Source organism: Coregonus clupeaformis, chromosome 10, assembly GCF_020615455.1.
Source record: "Coregonus clupeaformis isolate EN_2021a chromosome 10, ASM2061545v1, whole genome shotgun sequence".
Lineage (NCBI taxonomy): Eukaryota > Metazoa > Chordata > Actinopteri > Salmoniformes > Salmonidae > Coregonus > Coregonus clupeaformis.
Window position 1 is genome coordinate 19,937,427 of NC_059201.1, and position 17,056 is coordinate 19,954,482.

Consider the following 17,056-nt stretch of genomic DNA (forward strand, 5'->3'; position numbering starts at 1 on the left):
ACATTAGTCTCATTTGTCAGAAGAGTCATTTTAACTGCATGTTATCTAAATCACCATTTGAAGAACACTGATTAAAGGTAACATAGGAGATATTTCCTGTTTGTTTTAGAGCTGACAATCTTGCATGTACAGCCACATTTAGTAAGGCTAAATTCTAACACCATACTACTGAGCCCCCCACTCTGGCCTGATCTGCCCTCTCCTCCCCACTGAAGCCTCTGTTTACAATCACCATGGGGGACGAACGCCATAGCAACATGCCACTTCACTTCATTCCAGTCCCGTAACCAAGGAGACTGAGAAAATTCTTCAGAGCAGACAAAGAAAATAGTAAAAGGAGAATTGAGATAGGGGTACATTGATATTTCTTATATGTGTCTGTCAAATGCCCGTACGGAATGCCCCTTTGTGGGTCAAGCGTTTAAACCCACCACATATTTGCCTCTAGCAGCCAGGTTAGTGTAGTACTACAACCAGCCCAAATGAATAATTAAGAAGAGAACTCACTAACTAATCGCCAACAAATGCATTCATTCTCCCTCTCTCAACCTCCATTTACTTATGTGCTTCACATCCAATCCTGTTATCTTTTCCTAAATAATCTCATTTTATCTTTGACTTACTGTTCCCCGTCTTATGTATCTCTCCCTCCACTCATCTCATGATCAATCTCTTTTTCCTTCCTTCTCTTCTCTGTCTCTTACCCTCTCGCTGATGGCACTGTATTTGATGGCCAGCTCATCTCGGTCTGCCCTGCTATGGGCCAGAAGATCCTCCAGCCTTCCCAGCTCTACCTGCAGCACCCGGTTCTCCTCCTGGACTGACATCACTGAGGACATGGCTCCTGGTGCTGGGGTGGGGTGGGGAGGTGAAAGAGAGAGGCACAGACAACCACTCGTGTTAATGAAGAGCACAGCGCTTCGTTCAATACTCAGGACACTACTTTGAATACATCTGTGATTTTTTAGAGTAATCAGGTGGTTGGCCACTCAAATCAAATCGTATTTGTCACATGCGCCGAATACAACAGGTGTACCATGAAATGCTTACTTACGAGCATTGGAAATAGTAACACAATAAAATAACAATAACGAGACTATATACAAGGAGGACCGGTACCGAGTCAATGTGCAGAGGTACAAAGTAGTTGAGGTAACTGAGGTAATATGTACATGTCAGTAGGGGTAAAGTGACTAGGCAATCAGTATAGATAATAAACAGTGTAGCAGCAGCATATGTGAAGAGTGTGAAACTGTGTCTATGTGTGTGTGTGTGTTGAATTGTGACTGTATAGTATGTTTGAGTGTGTGGGTAGAGTCCAGTGAGTGTGCATAGAGCCAGTGCAAGAGAGTCAGTGCAAATAAAAAGGGGGTCAATGCAAATAGTCAGGGTAGCCATTTGATTAACTGTTCAGCAGTCTTATGGCTAACCCACTCACGGCTCTCGTTGAGGTTCTTGGTGACGATCTCTCGGACCCGTGCAGGTAAACACGTAGGAGGGTCTTCAGGGGAGGTGCCACGGACTGTCAGCCTCTTCTCTTCAGACAACACACTCTCCTCCAGCCTCTGTTAGGGAGACACAGAAGCATTTATATTGGAGAAAGGAGAGTTAGGGGGAGAGACAGCGAGAGAGCATGTACATTGAAGATGGGATAACAGCTGTTGCAGCCACCTGCTTGAATTGTGTGAGGCTGTGTCAAATGTCCATTTGATTACCCTTTCTGCAATCTCTATCTTATTTGTGATAGTTCATGTCCTCAGAGACAGACTAAAGCTCAGGGCCCTGCAGTGCACAGTGCCATGAGGACAGGTGGTGTCTCAGCAGTCACTCCTGTCTACCACAGAGCTGTGTTCAGAATAGAACATTGACCTCATACTCTGCAGAGTGCAAATACACACACTTTCAGCACACAACATAGAGCAGAATGTGTGGCATCTCTGTCGAAGTGTTAAACCATCAGCATCCCCAGTGAAGAAGTCTATTGTAATTACAACTAGCCTACATAATTATAACATATTGGGTGGCCTATTGATATTTCTGTAAATCAATTATATTCAGGAAGAATACCAATACACCCTAAAAAATAACGATAAATAAAAGTGCAATCATGCACTGGCCATGACATGACATCACCTGTATGACAGATTCCAATTTGGAATCCGTGTTGGAATTCTCTGGGTCGGTCATTGAGGAAGATTAGATTTTGATCCAAGAGACAGCAATATCTTCAGGCCAGAAAAATAATTTTTTGTCGCTCCAGTCCCGTGCGATGGTGGCGTTTTCAAATAGGATTAACCGTTCGATTTAGATCGCAATTAACGGATGCACGCGAGTAAATCCGTATCTAAATTAACGACACACTAGCAACTATAAAAATAAAAGCATATGAATGCTTTACAGACAGTATAGAAAGTTGTGGTAGTTTGCTGGAATCTCAGGATTTCTCCCACGTCCCACAGTTGACCGTCCTGCTCCGTCTTTCTCTCCAGGACTGTCGGAGAGAGATTGAGGACAAGGGGATTAGCAGACTTTAAATCCCCCCTCCCTCCCGGAGGAGCGTTTTCCCTTTGCGTTCTTTGCCTGGCCACCCATGCACTTTAATTAGATAGCCCTGTCCTTCATAAGAGAGGTACACTCAATTGCAAAAAAACAAACAAAATAAATTATGATTGGATAAAAAATCAGCTGCAAATGGTGGTTATCAACTAAATTTTGAGGAAATTTGTTGGCCACAAATTTCACAGTGCCTGCAGGATGTGCTCTGTACAGGTTTTTCAAGGCCCAGTGCAGACAAAAACGTGATATATTTCCAAACTATGAGGTTGGAATAATACTGTGAAATTAATTATAATGCCCTTTTAGTGCAAGAGCTGTTTGAAAAGTTTTGGTGGGATGGAGTTTCGGCCTGCCTGGTGACGTCAGCAGGCAGTGAATTAGTTAATAGATCAATAAGAAAGAGACCTCTCTGCCAATAACAGCTATACTGTACAAAAATATAAACGCAACATGCAACAATTTCAAAGATTTTACTGAGATACAGTTCATATAAGGAAATCAGTCAATTGAAATAAATTCATTAGGCCCTACTCTATGGATTTCACATGACTGGGCAGGGGTGCAGCCATGGGTGGGCCTGGGAGGGCATAGGCCCATCCACTTGGCAGCCAGGCCCAGCCAATCAGAATGAGTTTTTCACCATAAAAGGGCTTTATTAATTTTTTTTTTTTTTCAGCTCATGAAACATGGGACCAACACTTTACATGTTGCATTTATATTTTTGTTCAGTGTAGTTTTCAGTTTTCCCCTCCCCACAGACCACCCCCAGACAGTCCTAGCAAAATTATTGCCTGAGAAATGTCTCTTTGCTAAGAAGCTATTTTTTGTCTTTCTGACCATTTTAATTTAAAACAATCACAGTAAGGTACGCAATTGTTACACAGAAATGATTTGATATTGAGATAAAAACGGCTGCATTTGACCTTTAAGAAGTCTGTCTGTGTGTCCATTCATCAGGCCTATCAGTGATATACAGTAGTTTCTTCTGTAAAAATACAATATAATTTGCCAAGGAAGGGTTGTTAGGTTACACAGTATGAATAATGATGAGGGGGGCCACTTTAAAAGGGGCATCCATGATCCCTACACCCCTCTGTAAATGGGACATTTGGTGACAGTAACTACATGTCGGTCACTGTTTATAATGTTACAATATATTAAAACACACAACACATGATCAACAAGGAATGAAAAGCAGAACAAATGTGTTCCCCTTTTCAGTATCTGGGGGCCCAGCTTGATCACTGTGCCTGCCACACCACTTCAATGCTTGAATTACCATGGTAACAGGCATGCCTACAAAAGAGAGGGACTCAGAATGTCAATAACAGACCCCTCTATTCACAAAGCTCAGCCTTAACCACACCCCCACAACCTTCAGCATGTTCTCATTTTGAAAGATGTGCATAAAATGTTGAGCCATTTTATTCTGCAACATAACTACAGTATATTTGGTCAATGTTAAATATTACACAATATTACAGGCCAACATTCAGTTTTTGGGGTTTGTTTTGGGTTAAGGGCCCTCTTGTGGTTTCCCGGCAATGCTGCATTGTATGGAAGCAAGGGTAATTGATACTTTTTTGAGCATGCAAGATCAGCATTTAAATCTTTGCGAATAAGTTATCTTGGAAACATAATATTAGGTTAATCATCAAGCATATCTTAAGGCCTACAACAAAGGGCCCACCATTTTTCCTGGTCAGGTCACGCAGAGTAAAAACTCCTGGCCCTAAGTGATCCTATTACCATGCAATTACCAGTACTGTAATAATAAGCAAGTTAGCCTAGCCTCTTATAGCTCAGACAGGTTTAACCTGGGTAATGAATCTGGGTGTGGGTCCGTTTTCTGTCCGCTGGTAAAGCATGTATAGGTTACCCGTAGGCTATAAGGATGAATTAATTTGTCAGTTATAGCCAAACTCTCTGCTGTAACCCCTGAAATGTCTATGTAATACTGTACAGTGGTATCCAAACTAGAGCCAGCCAGAGTAGTCCTTGCATTCTACAAATGTAAGCTGTTCTACTATAAGGATAAATAAATTGTGGTCAGGCAGTATTATAAACAACTAATACTAACTATTATTATTGTGAATATATAAATTAATGTAGTTTTTGGGGGGATATTACATTGTTATAGGCTATGGTTTGGGTGTATTTTCAAAAGCTTCAAGTTACTTGGTGTGCACATCACTGAGGACCTGAAAATTGTCCCTCCACACCGGCGAACAAGGCACAACAGAGCTTCTTCAACCTCAGGAAGCTGAAGAAATTCTGCTTGACCCCTAAGTCCCTCACAAACTTCTACAGATGCCCCAGAGAGCATTTTGTCGGGCTGTATCACTGCCTGGTACGGCAACTGAACCATTCGCAACCGCAGGGCTCTCCAGAAGGTGGTGTGGTCAGCCCAACACATCACCGGGAGCAAACTGCCTGCCCTCCAGGACATCTACAGCACCCAGTGTCACAGGAATCATCAAGGATCTCAGCCACCCGAGCCATGGCCTGTTTACCCCGCTACTATCTAGAAGTCAGAGACAGTTCAGGTGCATCAAAGATGGGACCGAGAGACTTGTTAAACAGCTTCTATTTACAGACCATCTGACTGCTAAACAGTCATCACTAGCCGACCCGCCCGGTACCCAGCCCTGAACCTTAGACACTGTCACTACCCTGCACCTTAGAGTCTGCTGCCCTATGTACATAGTCATTGAACACTGGTCACTTTAATAATGTTAACATACTGTTTTACCCACTTTAGAATATATATATATATATATATATATATAGTATTGTTGTGGCGGCTCATCCTATATAACTACTGCTGTACACACCTTTTGTATTAATATACTGTCTATACACAGCATTATATCCCTGAACAAAAATATAAAGGCAACATGTAAAGTGTTGGTCACAGAAATGTTCCATACATACAAAAAGCTAATTTCTCTCAAATTTTTAGCACAAATTTGTTTACATCCCTGTTAGTGAGCATTTCTCTTTTGCCAAGATAATCCATCCACCTGACAGGTGTGGCATATCAAGAAGCTGATTAAACAGCATGATCATTAAACAGGTGCACCTTGTGCTGGGGACAATAAAAGGCCACTCTAAAATGTGCAGTTTTGTCACAGAGTGGGATGCTATGTTAGCTAGCTGGCTATGGCTATCCAACACCGAACTCTTCCAAGGCAAGTTAAGCCTTTGGTTTTATTAATTTATTGCCACTGGCGCCCGCCGGTGTAATTGCTAAACTGCTTGCTGCTGACTGTACACTGTACTGCATGATTGTAGCGGGTTTACTTATGCGTTAGTTCTAGTAGCTACGTTGACTATGACGTTAATATTTCTTCATGGATTATGTGTGTATTGGTAGATATTACTGCACTGTTGGAGCTAGAAAACACAAGCATTTCGCTGCACCTGTACATTTGTTTTTGCTACCAATACACTTTTGATTTGATGAAACCCAGACTTCTGTGACCAACCAACCACAACAATGGCCACAGTGACAGACCCCCACCACTGACACGCCCAATCAATGTTTCAAACACTTGGAAACAATGTTGCAAAGCGATAAGTTAGGTCATCCAGAGGAACGTCAGCCTACTGATGTCACAATCATTGCATTCGCAAAATCCGCCTATTAATTGTTCACCAGCAACATTGTTGCAGAATACATGTATTGCCAAAACAGAGCAAAACACACCCTTTCCATGACAAATGTGATGTCCCCGCGTGCACGACACTGCCACTCATGTCGTGCATTAAAATCCCATCACCGATATGGTTGCATCTGCCTGTCTTTATGGAGGCCAAGATGCCGACTTAATATGCTTCTCTGAATTAAGATATCATTTAATGACCATGGCCCCAATTAAACGCGGACACCCAGTGAAAATTGATACAGTATTTCCTTTCGTTTTCCGTAATAAACAGAAAGTAGCCTATACGCTGCGAATGACATTCACCACATCCTTTCCAAAATCACAGCCCATTCACACGAGTGCCATTACCTTACCTTGAATGAATAAGAATTGAAACCATAGTTGTCAACCCCATTCGTATTCGAGAGCAGGATAATTGGACAACCGTTGCGGATTTTAAATGTTTTACTAGACTAGTCAGTCAACTTGCAGCAACATGCTGCTGACGCCGATTTGCTTCCAGCTCCCCTCCAAACCCTTTCCGGGGAGGGACTTCATACCCGAGATAGGCACTGTACTGTACCATAAGCGTGAAAGTCTGTCTATTAAGTCCTGTAAATCATGGTCAATGTCTTCAAGGGCTAAGCAAAGATCAAGAGAGATATCCCAAAGTTTTATAGCAAAGTACTCAGTTGTATGCGACACATGTAGCCTTCAATCCACCCTGAAGTGTTATTAGGCTACCAACGATATCTAAATGTAATACTGTAAATACGTGTAATATGGTCAATTTAAACTAAATATCAAAAAGTTGTGGGCTAAATATTGTAATATCATAACAGTAAATAAAACTACACTAGATAAAAAAATATCAGCTCTACTCACCCTGGCACCTTCTTCTCCAAAGTTACCACAGTGACAGTTTTAGTCCAAGCAGTCTTAACACCTTAATAAAAAAATATAGTCCTGAATTCTGGTGTCAAATGACATACACTCACATAGTTCCTTCTCTTGTGCACTGAACCAAAACGTTTGCGGAGAGGCTTGTGTCAGTCATACTTCACCAAACAAACATCAGAGTCATGGAAACCGAACCAGGGAGACAGACCTAAGTCTAAAGTCAAACTAACTACCTGTTAAACAAGCTTACCACTGTTTCCTTGCCTTACCACTGTTTCCTTGCCAATGCAAACAGAAAAGGAACAAATGAACAACAAATGGTTTATTTACAATAAAGTGTTGCTTTACATTTTATACAGGTGATTTTGATTTGCGTAAAAGGCACTTTGAGCATATATTTGTCGCAAATTAAAGCCAAAACATCAATAACTGTCCATTCGCTGAAAGGCACTACTAGGGTAAAGTATGGGATGAAAAAGGCCACTCAACAAAAAAGAACAGGAAAGGTAGCTAAAGATTTATGATATGCTATGTAAACACATTTTTAAAAAACGATCAATGTTGCCTTTCTCCAACCTACCTCCTCATATTAACCAAAATCCAAACTAGACATTGGTTTGATCTGGCTGCTATACTGAAGGCCCAAAATATCAGACTGATATGAACAGATACTATACTTTCTCTTAAGCCAAGAGACCAGTTTGAAGGAGGTTGGAGAGCAACACTGAAGCAGACTCAACTCCCAACCTTGTGAAAAGACAGACATACACACCTATCCTTCATATTCTCTCAAATAAGAGGGACAAAAGTTATACTTGAACATAAAAAAAAGATATATTCACCCTCTTCAGCAACGTAAAATAATGCATACAAATACTAAACTTTACACCTAATCATGTTGGATGATTCAACGAGATGATGAACGGTGCTGGGCAGGAGTGAGGAGTAGTGTAAGGTGAAGGGTCAGAGATGACGGTTAAGAGTGGAAAGGTTGACAGAGTTGTTGACATCCAGATTTGTGTAAAATGGAGAGAAATTGAAAGGGATGGACATATAGAGATGATGAGTGGACCTCCACCTCAAAGTGTCATTAACATGGAATGCACATAATTTTCACCTGGTCAGAGTGACAGCAAAAGAGGTATCAATACTTGATCAATGACAAATTCAAGGGTCACTTCTGACTGCATAGTTAAAGTATCTAAAAATAGTAATATAGTCTTTGTATCTAAAAAGGATGTGCTGGTCAATCACTGACTTGTGACAGTTTGAATCTATACATCTGGGTACGCAAACAATGTGTATGTAATGTAGAGCATCATTTGCGTCAAGCAACCTGTCAGTTGACAGAGCTCCCCCACCTCTCATTTCATTTCTCACAATCATTCTGTCCAGGGAATGTAAGGAGCCTGAGTGTGTGTGTGTGTGTGTGTGTAGGGGTGTGTGGATGTGTGGTCCATCTCACAGCTAAAACTGCACCCATCCTTTAGCAGTGTCTTGACTGGAGCTGTGGAGAGGGGGAGATGCAAAGAAGATGATGAGGATAATGACAAATGTGAGAAGGTCAACAACATGGATGGATGACAAAAGATGTTGATATAGCCCCCCCCCCCCCCATCATCAAACTGTTTAAAAGCTTCACTCAAGGGGATGAGAGAGTTAAACTCATCAGGGATTTGAGCTAGTAACCCTGTGATCTCTAGTCAGTTTCCCTTGCCACAACACCATGCAGAAGGCCTGCCAACTTCCTCAGTCGGGGTCTCAACTTACTGTTGCGAGTTCGAATAGTAGAATACACAAGGTGCAATTTCGACATTTGGTTGTGCATCAGCAATTTTTCTCTAGTCACTGATAGTCAATTAGCCCATGTCAGCAAAAAATGTTTTGATTGCTATCTAAACTTGTTATCATAGTCAAATTATCTTCTGGGGGCCCCCATTTATTTTGTTAGGCAGTCTCACTCAGATATATGCAAACATTTCCCTCCACCCTATGGCAAAATGTGTAGAATTGCAGGAAATTAGCTGTGTAGGTACGCAGAACCGCGAGCAACTGCAGCCCCTCATGATGAATTATGATTGTTTTGTGGCCCCCAACCCCATCAAAGTTGCCAATCTCTGGTCTAAACCATTAGCTCTTCTAAGACTGACCTGGCGCCAGCTGCTGTGAAGTCTCCCCACAGGTCTGCAGTGGGCTGGGCGGCAGGGACCGGGCTGCCGAAATCTAAAAGAGAGGCTGGGGTAAAAACAAAGAGTCGATTTAGAATGCAGGCAGGTTATCCATGTTAACATTTGCTTGGGCAGTGGTAATAGAACATTGGGTCATTGAGCTCTATAGCCCAATGAGGTTACCTGTGTTAGACTGTGTAGGTGGAGGTGATTGCTGGCCTCCAGGAGGGGATACAAGGACTGCACCCTTAGCCATTGGTGGAGGAAGGAGAAGGCCACTACCCATAGGCTTAGACTTGGCACCTGGATCCTTCTTCTTTATGTTCTAAGACAAATAAAAAGTCCATCCCTTCTTAGCATGTCTGTATCACCTTTTCTTCATCACATTTTGTTTCTCCTCATTCTCCCATCTATTGCTGTAACCTCCAATGCTCACCCCAATGCTGATCTTGATAGTCTGGCCGTCTTTAAAGCCTAGGTCCAGTTTGGGTGCTGTGCTCTGAGACGCTTCCTCTTTCGCCAGCTCACCTTCCTGTTTTACCCACCTGTAGAAAAAGGGGCAGATAGATTTGTTCGATTGTATTTAATGTTCCAATGTGAAAATGGACATTGATGCCCAAACCAAAGAGAGGATAGACATGAGAGGTTGACTCACTTGAAGTGGTCTTGAAGAGCCACATTGAAGTCAAAGGAGTCCCCACGATCAGCAAATCCCAGGCCGATAAATGCATGTCGTCCTTTATAAACAGAAGTGCATGAGAAGACAGATGTACAAGCTAGAATACTGTATTGCAATTAACCTTTGATACCACAATGGATATTTTCAGCATATCAGTTTGCATGGTGACGCATTTCTGCTAGTGTCTTCCTGATTGTGATGGCATCTTACCATTGCCGTCCTCTATCCGCACCACAAAGTATCTGCTGGAATCTGTGACTGCCTCCACCACACATCCAGGATACTGCTCCACTGGGGCTTGGGCAAACAACTCTCCTAAGAAATACAGAATTCAGTTAGACTCAAAGCTGGAAATCATGGTATATATATTGGAAGCAGACAAGGTGACAGACATGAGCGCAACAGCAGTATTGACAGATGTAGCCATGACAGTCTGACAGCTAGTAGTTACCTTACCTGAGTTTTTGTCCTCTAGCTTGATATAGACAAGCTTTCCTATGGAGATGATTTTCATCCTGCCAGTCCATGCTGGCTCATCCAGCTTCCAGTCAGCAGCTCTGGAAAAGAAAGAGAAGCACCATTCCTGCATGTCATGACTCCACTATGTTCCAGGGCTTTTGGGCTTACTAAAACCCATAGTCAAACTGTGTAATGCAATAATCATTGCAATCTCAAACCATGCATCAGAATGGGAGTCTTAAGCTACATAAAGAACATCAGTAGCTTGCTCTTTCTAAAGAGCATGGGATGCAGGGATTGACATTATGGTCTGAAAAGCACACACCCATCCGGCAAATCAGGATACGTTTTTGGTTTCCCAAAGATTCTGATCACTTGGACGAAAATGTTAAGTAGCTTTTTTTTCACCCACACACAGAGGAGGAACCAAAAAGACCAGCCTACTGGAATTCTTCGTATATTGGTTATCAGGAGAAAGAAAAAAAATCACCTGCCCAATGGAGCAACCACAGAGCAGGCTGAACTTGCACAACCGCTGAGGTCATTTGCCCTGGGAAATAAGGCAACTCTTTAACCTAATTAACATAACCTGCTACGTTAATGATCCTAACCTGATATGAAAAAGCCTTAGCTGTATCGAAGTGGCATGTTTTAAAGGAACCTCAAACAAATCTGCTCTGTCAAATCATTCGACAGGAAATGTTAGCAGGGAGCACAGGACATTCTACGGTGGCTCAAACATGCAGCCAGTCAGTCATGGTTGGTACTAGTGGTACAGTTATGTAACATTACAGAGGAAGGTGGGAAAGTGTTTCTAGTGAAAAGCGATTCTGGTTCTTATGTAAAATATGTAATACAATTATAGCTAGATCTATATTCTTTAGAGAGTACACAGACACTTTTATTAATTTCAATGTGTGAGCGTTTTACCCAACTGTTTTCATTAATTGTCCCAACAGTAAAGCCCCAAATGTTTCAGATATAAAGCAAGTGTGCCATCCCAGGTATTGACAAAGAGCCCCACAGTGGAGGTGTCATAATACCCATAAAATCTAGCGGACAAACAAGGAAATGGTTCCAATCGTTTTTCCCATAGGGGATTTTAGAAACACTTAAAATAAGGGCTGTGTTTCGTGTAGGCTTACCCTGGTGTGACGTTTTAATAACCATGTAAATCTCTCTCGGAAAAGGTGACTTTTATCAATATATTTAACTCTATTTACTCTCAGATTCGAAAATGCTAACTAGCTAACTAACTAACACTACAAATCCCTGCAAGCTCCTGCACATCATCTCTAGTTGACACCTTTGCTAACAGGTATTGTGTCAATTTAAAACTTGCACAATACATTTCACAGAATTTTCCATTTAAAGACATTTAGACAATTTATTAATTACTACATTTAGCTAACATTGACTCCTGAGTGGCGCAGTGGTCTAAGGCACTGCATCGCAGTGCTAACTGTGCCACTAGAGATCCTGGTTCGAATCCAGGCTCTGTCGCAGCCGGCCGCGACCGGGAGACTCATGGGCGGCGCACAATTGGCCCAGCGTTGTCCAGGGTAGGGGAGGGAATGGCCGGCAGGGATGTAGCTCAGTTGATAGAGCATGGCGTTTGCAACGCCAGGGTTGTGGGTTCGATTCCCACTGGGGGCCAGTATAAAAAAATATGTATTCACTAACTGTAAGTCGCTCTGGATAAGAGCGTCTGCTAAATGACTAAAATGTAATCCAGAGATTATTTTATTTGCCTTGATTTGGCAGTCTTGTCCAGATCATCATGGCATTTGTAGTTCTTTATGATAGCCACACTTTATAAAAAAAAATTTTTTTGGGGGGGGGTAAATACATGCAAATATATTGATAAATCACCTTGTCTTAGAGAGATTTACATAGTTATCAAAACGTCACGCCATGGTGAGCCTATACAAAACACAGCCCTTATTTTATGGGGAAAATGGGAAAAACTAATGGTGTAAAAACGATTGGAACCATTTCCCTGTTTGACCGCTAGGTTTTATGGGTTCTCTATTAAGGGTTTGGGTTAGCGAAAAAGCTTTCCTAACCTGCTACGAAAAGTTACTTGTACCTAAGTGGCATGTTTTAGGGAGTCCCGATTTATTTAGCATTGTACACAGCTTGAAAATAAAGCAGTCGTGCTTATTTCAACCATCTCAGTCTAACTACTAGCTAGCCTACAGGATTATAGCTAGTTCACTAGTTAGTAATTTAGCTGACCTGGCTAGCATTATTTGGCTACAACCTACACCCTGGCTACACCCTCTCCGAGCTGGGCATCTCCGGCGCGGCTCACTCTTGGATTGCGTCCTACCTGACCGGTCGCTCCTACCAAGTGGCGTGGCGAGAAGCTGTCTCCGCACCACGTGCTCTCACCACTGGTGTCCCCCAGGGCTCAGTTCTAAGCCCTCTCCTATTCTCGCTATACACCAAGTCACTTGGCTCTGTCATATCCTCACATGGCCTCTCCTATCATTGCTACGCAGACGACACACAACTAATCTTCTCCTTTCCCCCTTCTGATAACCAGGTGGCGAATCGCATCTCTGCATGTCTGGCAGACATATCAGTATGGATGACGGATCACCACCTCAAGCTGAACCTTGGCAAGACAGAGCTGCTCTTCCTCCCGGGAAGGACTGCCCGTTCCATGATCTCGCCATCACGGTTGACAACTCCGTTGTCCTCCTCCCAGAGTGCGAAGAGCCTTGGCGTGACCCTGGACAACACCCTGTCGTTCTCCGCTAACATCAAGGCGGTGACCCGATCCTGTAGGTTCATGCTCTACAACATTCGGAGAGTACGACCCTGCCTTACACAGGAAGCGGCACAGGTCCTAATCCAGGCACTTGTCATCTCCCGTCTGGATTACTGCAACTCGCTGTTGGCTGGGCTCCCTGCCTGTGCCATTAAACCCCTACAACTCATCCAGAATGCCGCAGCCCGTCTGGTGTTCAACCTTCCCAAGTTCTCTCACGTCACCCTGCTCCTCCGCACACTCCACTGGCTTCCAGTTGAAGCTCGCATCTGCTACAAGACCATGGTGCTTGCCTACAGAGCTGTGAGGGGAACGGCACCTCCGTACCTTCAGGCTCTGATCAGTCCCTACACCCAAACGAGGGCATTGCGTTCATCCACCTCTGGCCTGCTGGCTCCCCTACCTATGCGGAAGCACAGTTCCCGCTCAGCCCAGTCAAAACTGTTCGCTTCTCTGGCACCCCAATGGTGGAACAAGCTCCCTCACGACGCCAGGACAGCGGAGTCACTCACCACCTTCCGGAGACATTTGAAACCCCACCTCTTTAAGGAATACCTGGGATAGGATAAAGTAATCCTTCTACCCCTCCCCCCCCCCACCAAAAAAAAAAGTAAAGTGGTTATCCCACTGGCTATAAGGTGAATGCACCAATTTGTAAGTCGCTCTGGATAAGAGCGTCTGCTAAATGATGTAAATTTAAATGTAAATTTAGAAACTAGCAAGTTAGCTGCTAGATAGCTAGCCAAACAACGGTGCCACCTCATATAGCATATATTGAAAGTTAACTAGCTGCCTAGGTAGCTAACAAATTAATAAAAAACTTTATCCCAGAAATAATATTAATCTACTCGCCATTTTATGCATTCAATAATTGAATAATTTCAAGCTAACGTTAGCTAGCAACAACCTTGTCTTCCTGGATCATCTCCAGTTTCCACTTCAGGTTGATTTGCTAACGCGTTAGCAAACTAGCTAATAACACGAGTAGTTAGAAGAAAGTTCATCAACAAAGTGGGGTCCGTAAAAAAACTCACCGATATCCACGGTTAGTGGCACGGGGTGGGATCTTGTACACATGAACCTCTGGCTTTACACATATCACTGACTCGTAACCACTGTCGTCTGCCAGTGCCATTTTGGCAAGTAGAAAAACTTCCAAACTTCTAACTGCTATGGGGGGGCGAGGGAGCATGAACGCACTGCACTGTAACGTTACAGCTCAAGAGCGCCTCTCTTGGAGAGGATGATTACTACAGTCACTTTCTTTTTCTTCTTTGGTATTATGGCGGTCCGCAAACAAATGTTATAGATGCATGCCGCCACCTATTGTATTGGCTGTACATCAGCCTACTTTTCCGTAGGATGAATTCATTACACTGTGTGAAAAAATTGCCCTACCAACTAACCCTGCACCCATTAAAACCTCACCACTATTCCACTACTTTGGCCCTATCTGATCCTACGCCAGGCCAGCAGCCTGGGAGGATGGGACACTATAGTTCAAAATATATTGCTACAGGCCTCCTGTAGCTGAGTCAAATCAAATCAAATCAAATCAAATTTTATTGGTCACATGCGCCGAATACAACAGGTGCAGACATTACAGTGAAATGCTTACTTACAGCCCTTAACCAACAGTGCATTTATTTTAAACAAAAAAGTAAGAATAAAACAACAACAAAAAAGTGTTGAGAAAAAAAGAGCAGAAGTGAAATAAAGTGACAGTAGGGAGGCTATATATACAGTAAAATAAAGTGACAGTAGGGAGGCTATATATACAGTAAAATAAAGTGACAGTAGGGAGGCTATATATACAGGGGGGTACCGTTGCATAGTCAATGTGCGGGGGCACCGGCTAGTTGAGGTAGTTGAGGTAATATGTACATGTGGGTAGAGTTAAAGTGACTATGCATAAATACTTAACAGAGTAGCAGCAGCGTAAAAAGGATGGGGTGGGGGGCAGTGCAAATAGTCCGGGTAGCCATGATTAGCTGTTCAGGAGTCTTATGGCTTGGGGGTAGAAGCTGTTGAGAAGTCTTTTGGACCTAGACTTGGCACTCGGTACCGCTTGCCGTGCGGTAGCAGAGAGAACAGTCTATGACTAGGGTGGCTGGAGTCTTTGACAATTTTGAGGGCCTTCCTCTGACACCGCCTGGTATAGAGGTCTTGGATGGCAGGGAGCTTTGCCCCAGTGATGTACTGGGCCGTACGCACTACCCTCTGTAGTGCCTTGCGGTCAGAGGCCAAGCAGTTGCCATACCAGGCGGTGATGCAACCAGTCAGGATGCTCTCGATGGTGCAGCTGTAGAATTTTTTGAGGATCTGAGGACCCATGCCAAATCTTTTTAGTCTCCTGAGGGGGAATAGGCTTTGTCGTGCCCTCTTCACGACTGTCTTGGTGTGTTTGGACCATGATAGTTCGTTGGTGATGTGGACACCAAGGAACTTGAAGCTTTGAGTTGGTAGAGCATGGCGCTTGCAACGCCAGGGTTGTGGGTTCAATTCCCATGGGGGGCCAATATGAAAAATGTATGCAGGCGCTCTGGATAAGAGCATCTGCTAAATGACAAAAATGTAAATATTGTCATTCTTCTGCAGCAAAATCTTGTACACCCAAGTGTTTCTCTGCAGCTGCCACCACAACATCTATCCTCTGTGATTTATGTTCCATTCCTGAAGTTCAATTGACAACCATGGCTGTGAATGCCAAATAACAACCTTAATGAAGCCAATGTTATTCCTATCACTCTGTATTGGCCTCAGCCTACTCACAGGGATCCTCTTAGGATCCTACTCCCTGGACCCATCTTCCTCTACTACTTCACTGCCTCAGCATTCTGCACTACTCTGATCCTGGTAACCTCACCCACCTCTGATCTCCAGCACCATGGGTACCCCTACAGTTTACACATAACTTTTTCCACCGACACTACACATTCCTTTGTCTTATGTCCTCCTGCACACTTCTCACATCTATGAATCGCCCTCCTACACACTGCTGCCACATGAGCATAAGCTTGACACCTAAAATACCATAATGGAATTCGGAACAAAAGCTCTCATGGGATAATTGACACATCCTAACTTGACTTCATCTGGTAAAGACTGCATCAAAACTCAGAAGTACAGACAGTGTTTTCTGTTTTTCACCACACTCTTCACTGGATCTGCGTTGCACCAAACGGCGGGGGTCACAGACACCGGGAATCTTCAACTTCAGTTAGTCCTCCTCAACACTTAACGCCTCTCCAGTTATCACTCCTTTCAACGCTGCCCTGCTCCGGGGAGGAAAGCAAGTCACAGTTCTTGTCCCCAGTCGTGTGGTGTGGAGCGCCCGCTCCCTCTGGACGGCAGAAATGCAAAAAATTTACACGATTCCTCTTCGAGTCACATTCACCGACCCAACATTTCCCAACCTCTTCTCCACCCAACTTGACACCACCTATGGATCTGCCAGAAGACAAAGATCCATTCTCTCCTAAAATTGCACTCCAACTGGACCAGAATCATCTTTGTCATCATCAGGACAAGGCTCAAATTCGGCAGTCTTCACTGCACCTGCCACCGCAGTTAATTCATTCTCATTCTCGTCACTTTCAATTTCCTTCTGAAGCTCTTCCAAGTTCTGTGTGATCCACCACTACATATTCATTCAAAACATATTCCACTTTTCTCCTTTTTTTCCTGTCCGCCATCTTCTCCTTCATCAGATCTTCCAGAAGGCTTGTGCATTCCCCCATTCCATATTTATTTATAATATGTTCCACTTTTCTCATTTTTCCACTTCATGGCCACACCGGCAATTAGCCGCCTCCTCAATCGTCTCCACTAAGACCCCAACACTTTTTATGGTCCCTATGACCATGATGTT

The 17,056-nt window shown here is 43.4% G+C and overlaps 2 protein-coding genes across 5 annotated transcripts in view; both read right to left on the reverse strand.

Moving 5' to 3' along the window:
* LOC121575306 (rootletin-like) overlaps positions 1-7,233 on the reverse strand; it is a 32,682-nt gene extending 25,449 nt beyond the window's left edge. For 2 of the 4 annotated variants that reach the window (XM_041888302.2, XM_045222873.1), the window contains exons 1-3: positions 2,134-2,477; positions 1,439-1,565; positions 705-850 (exon numbers count right to left, since the gene is read on the reverse strand). In XM_041888302.2, coding sequence (XP_041744236.2) covers positions 705-850; positions 1,439-1,565; positions 2,134-2,187 — 327 coding nt within the window. In that variant the 5' untranslated portion in view covers positions 2,188-2,477. Of the gene's footprint in view, positions 1-704; positions 851-1,438; positions 1,566-2,133; positions 2,478-6,577; positions 6,721-7,088 lie in introns of those variants that run through there. The other 2 variants (XM_045222876.1, XM_045222874.1) reach the window with 2 other exon arrangements.
* A 177-nt stretch (positions 7,234-7,410) lies between these two features.
* LOC121575307 (adaptin ear-binding coat-associated protein 2) lies at positions 7,411-14,394 on the reverse strand. The gene is made up of 8 exons (XM_041888303.2): positions 14,220-14,394; positions 10,407-10,507; positions 10,161-10,265; positions 9,927-10,008; positions 9,708-9,816; positions 9,455-9,596; positions 9,254-9,338; positions 7,411-8,610 (listed from the first exon to the last, which is right to left on the reverse strand). The coding sequence occupies exons 1-8, from the start codon at positions 14,375-14,377 to the stop codon at positions 8,571-8,573; spliced, it is 822 nt and encodes a 273-aa protein (XP_041744237.1). The 5' UTR covers positions 14,378-14,394; the 3' UTR covers positions 7,411-8,570.
* Positions 14,395-17,056: the final 2,662 nt, after the last annotated feature.

What these genes read in the sequence shown, in the direction of transcription:
- LOC121575307 (XM_041888303.2), bottom strand. Translation starts at nt 14,377, where the DNA reads ATGCTCCCTCGCCCCCCCATAGCAGTTAGAAGTTTGGAAGTTTTTCTA. An exon ending in GCGGATAGAGGACGGCAATG is followed by an intron (nt 10,009 to 10,160) that starts GTAAGATGCCAT and finishes CTGTTTATAAAG; the next exon opens with GACGACATGCATTTATCGGC. An exon ending in CTATCAAGATCAGCATTGGG is followed by an intron (nt 9,597 to 9,707) that starts GTGAGCATTGGA and finishes TATTTGTCTTAG; the next exon opens with AACATAAAGAAGAAGGATCC.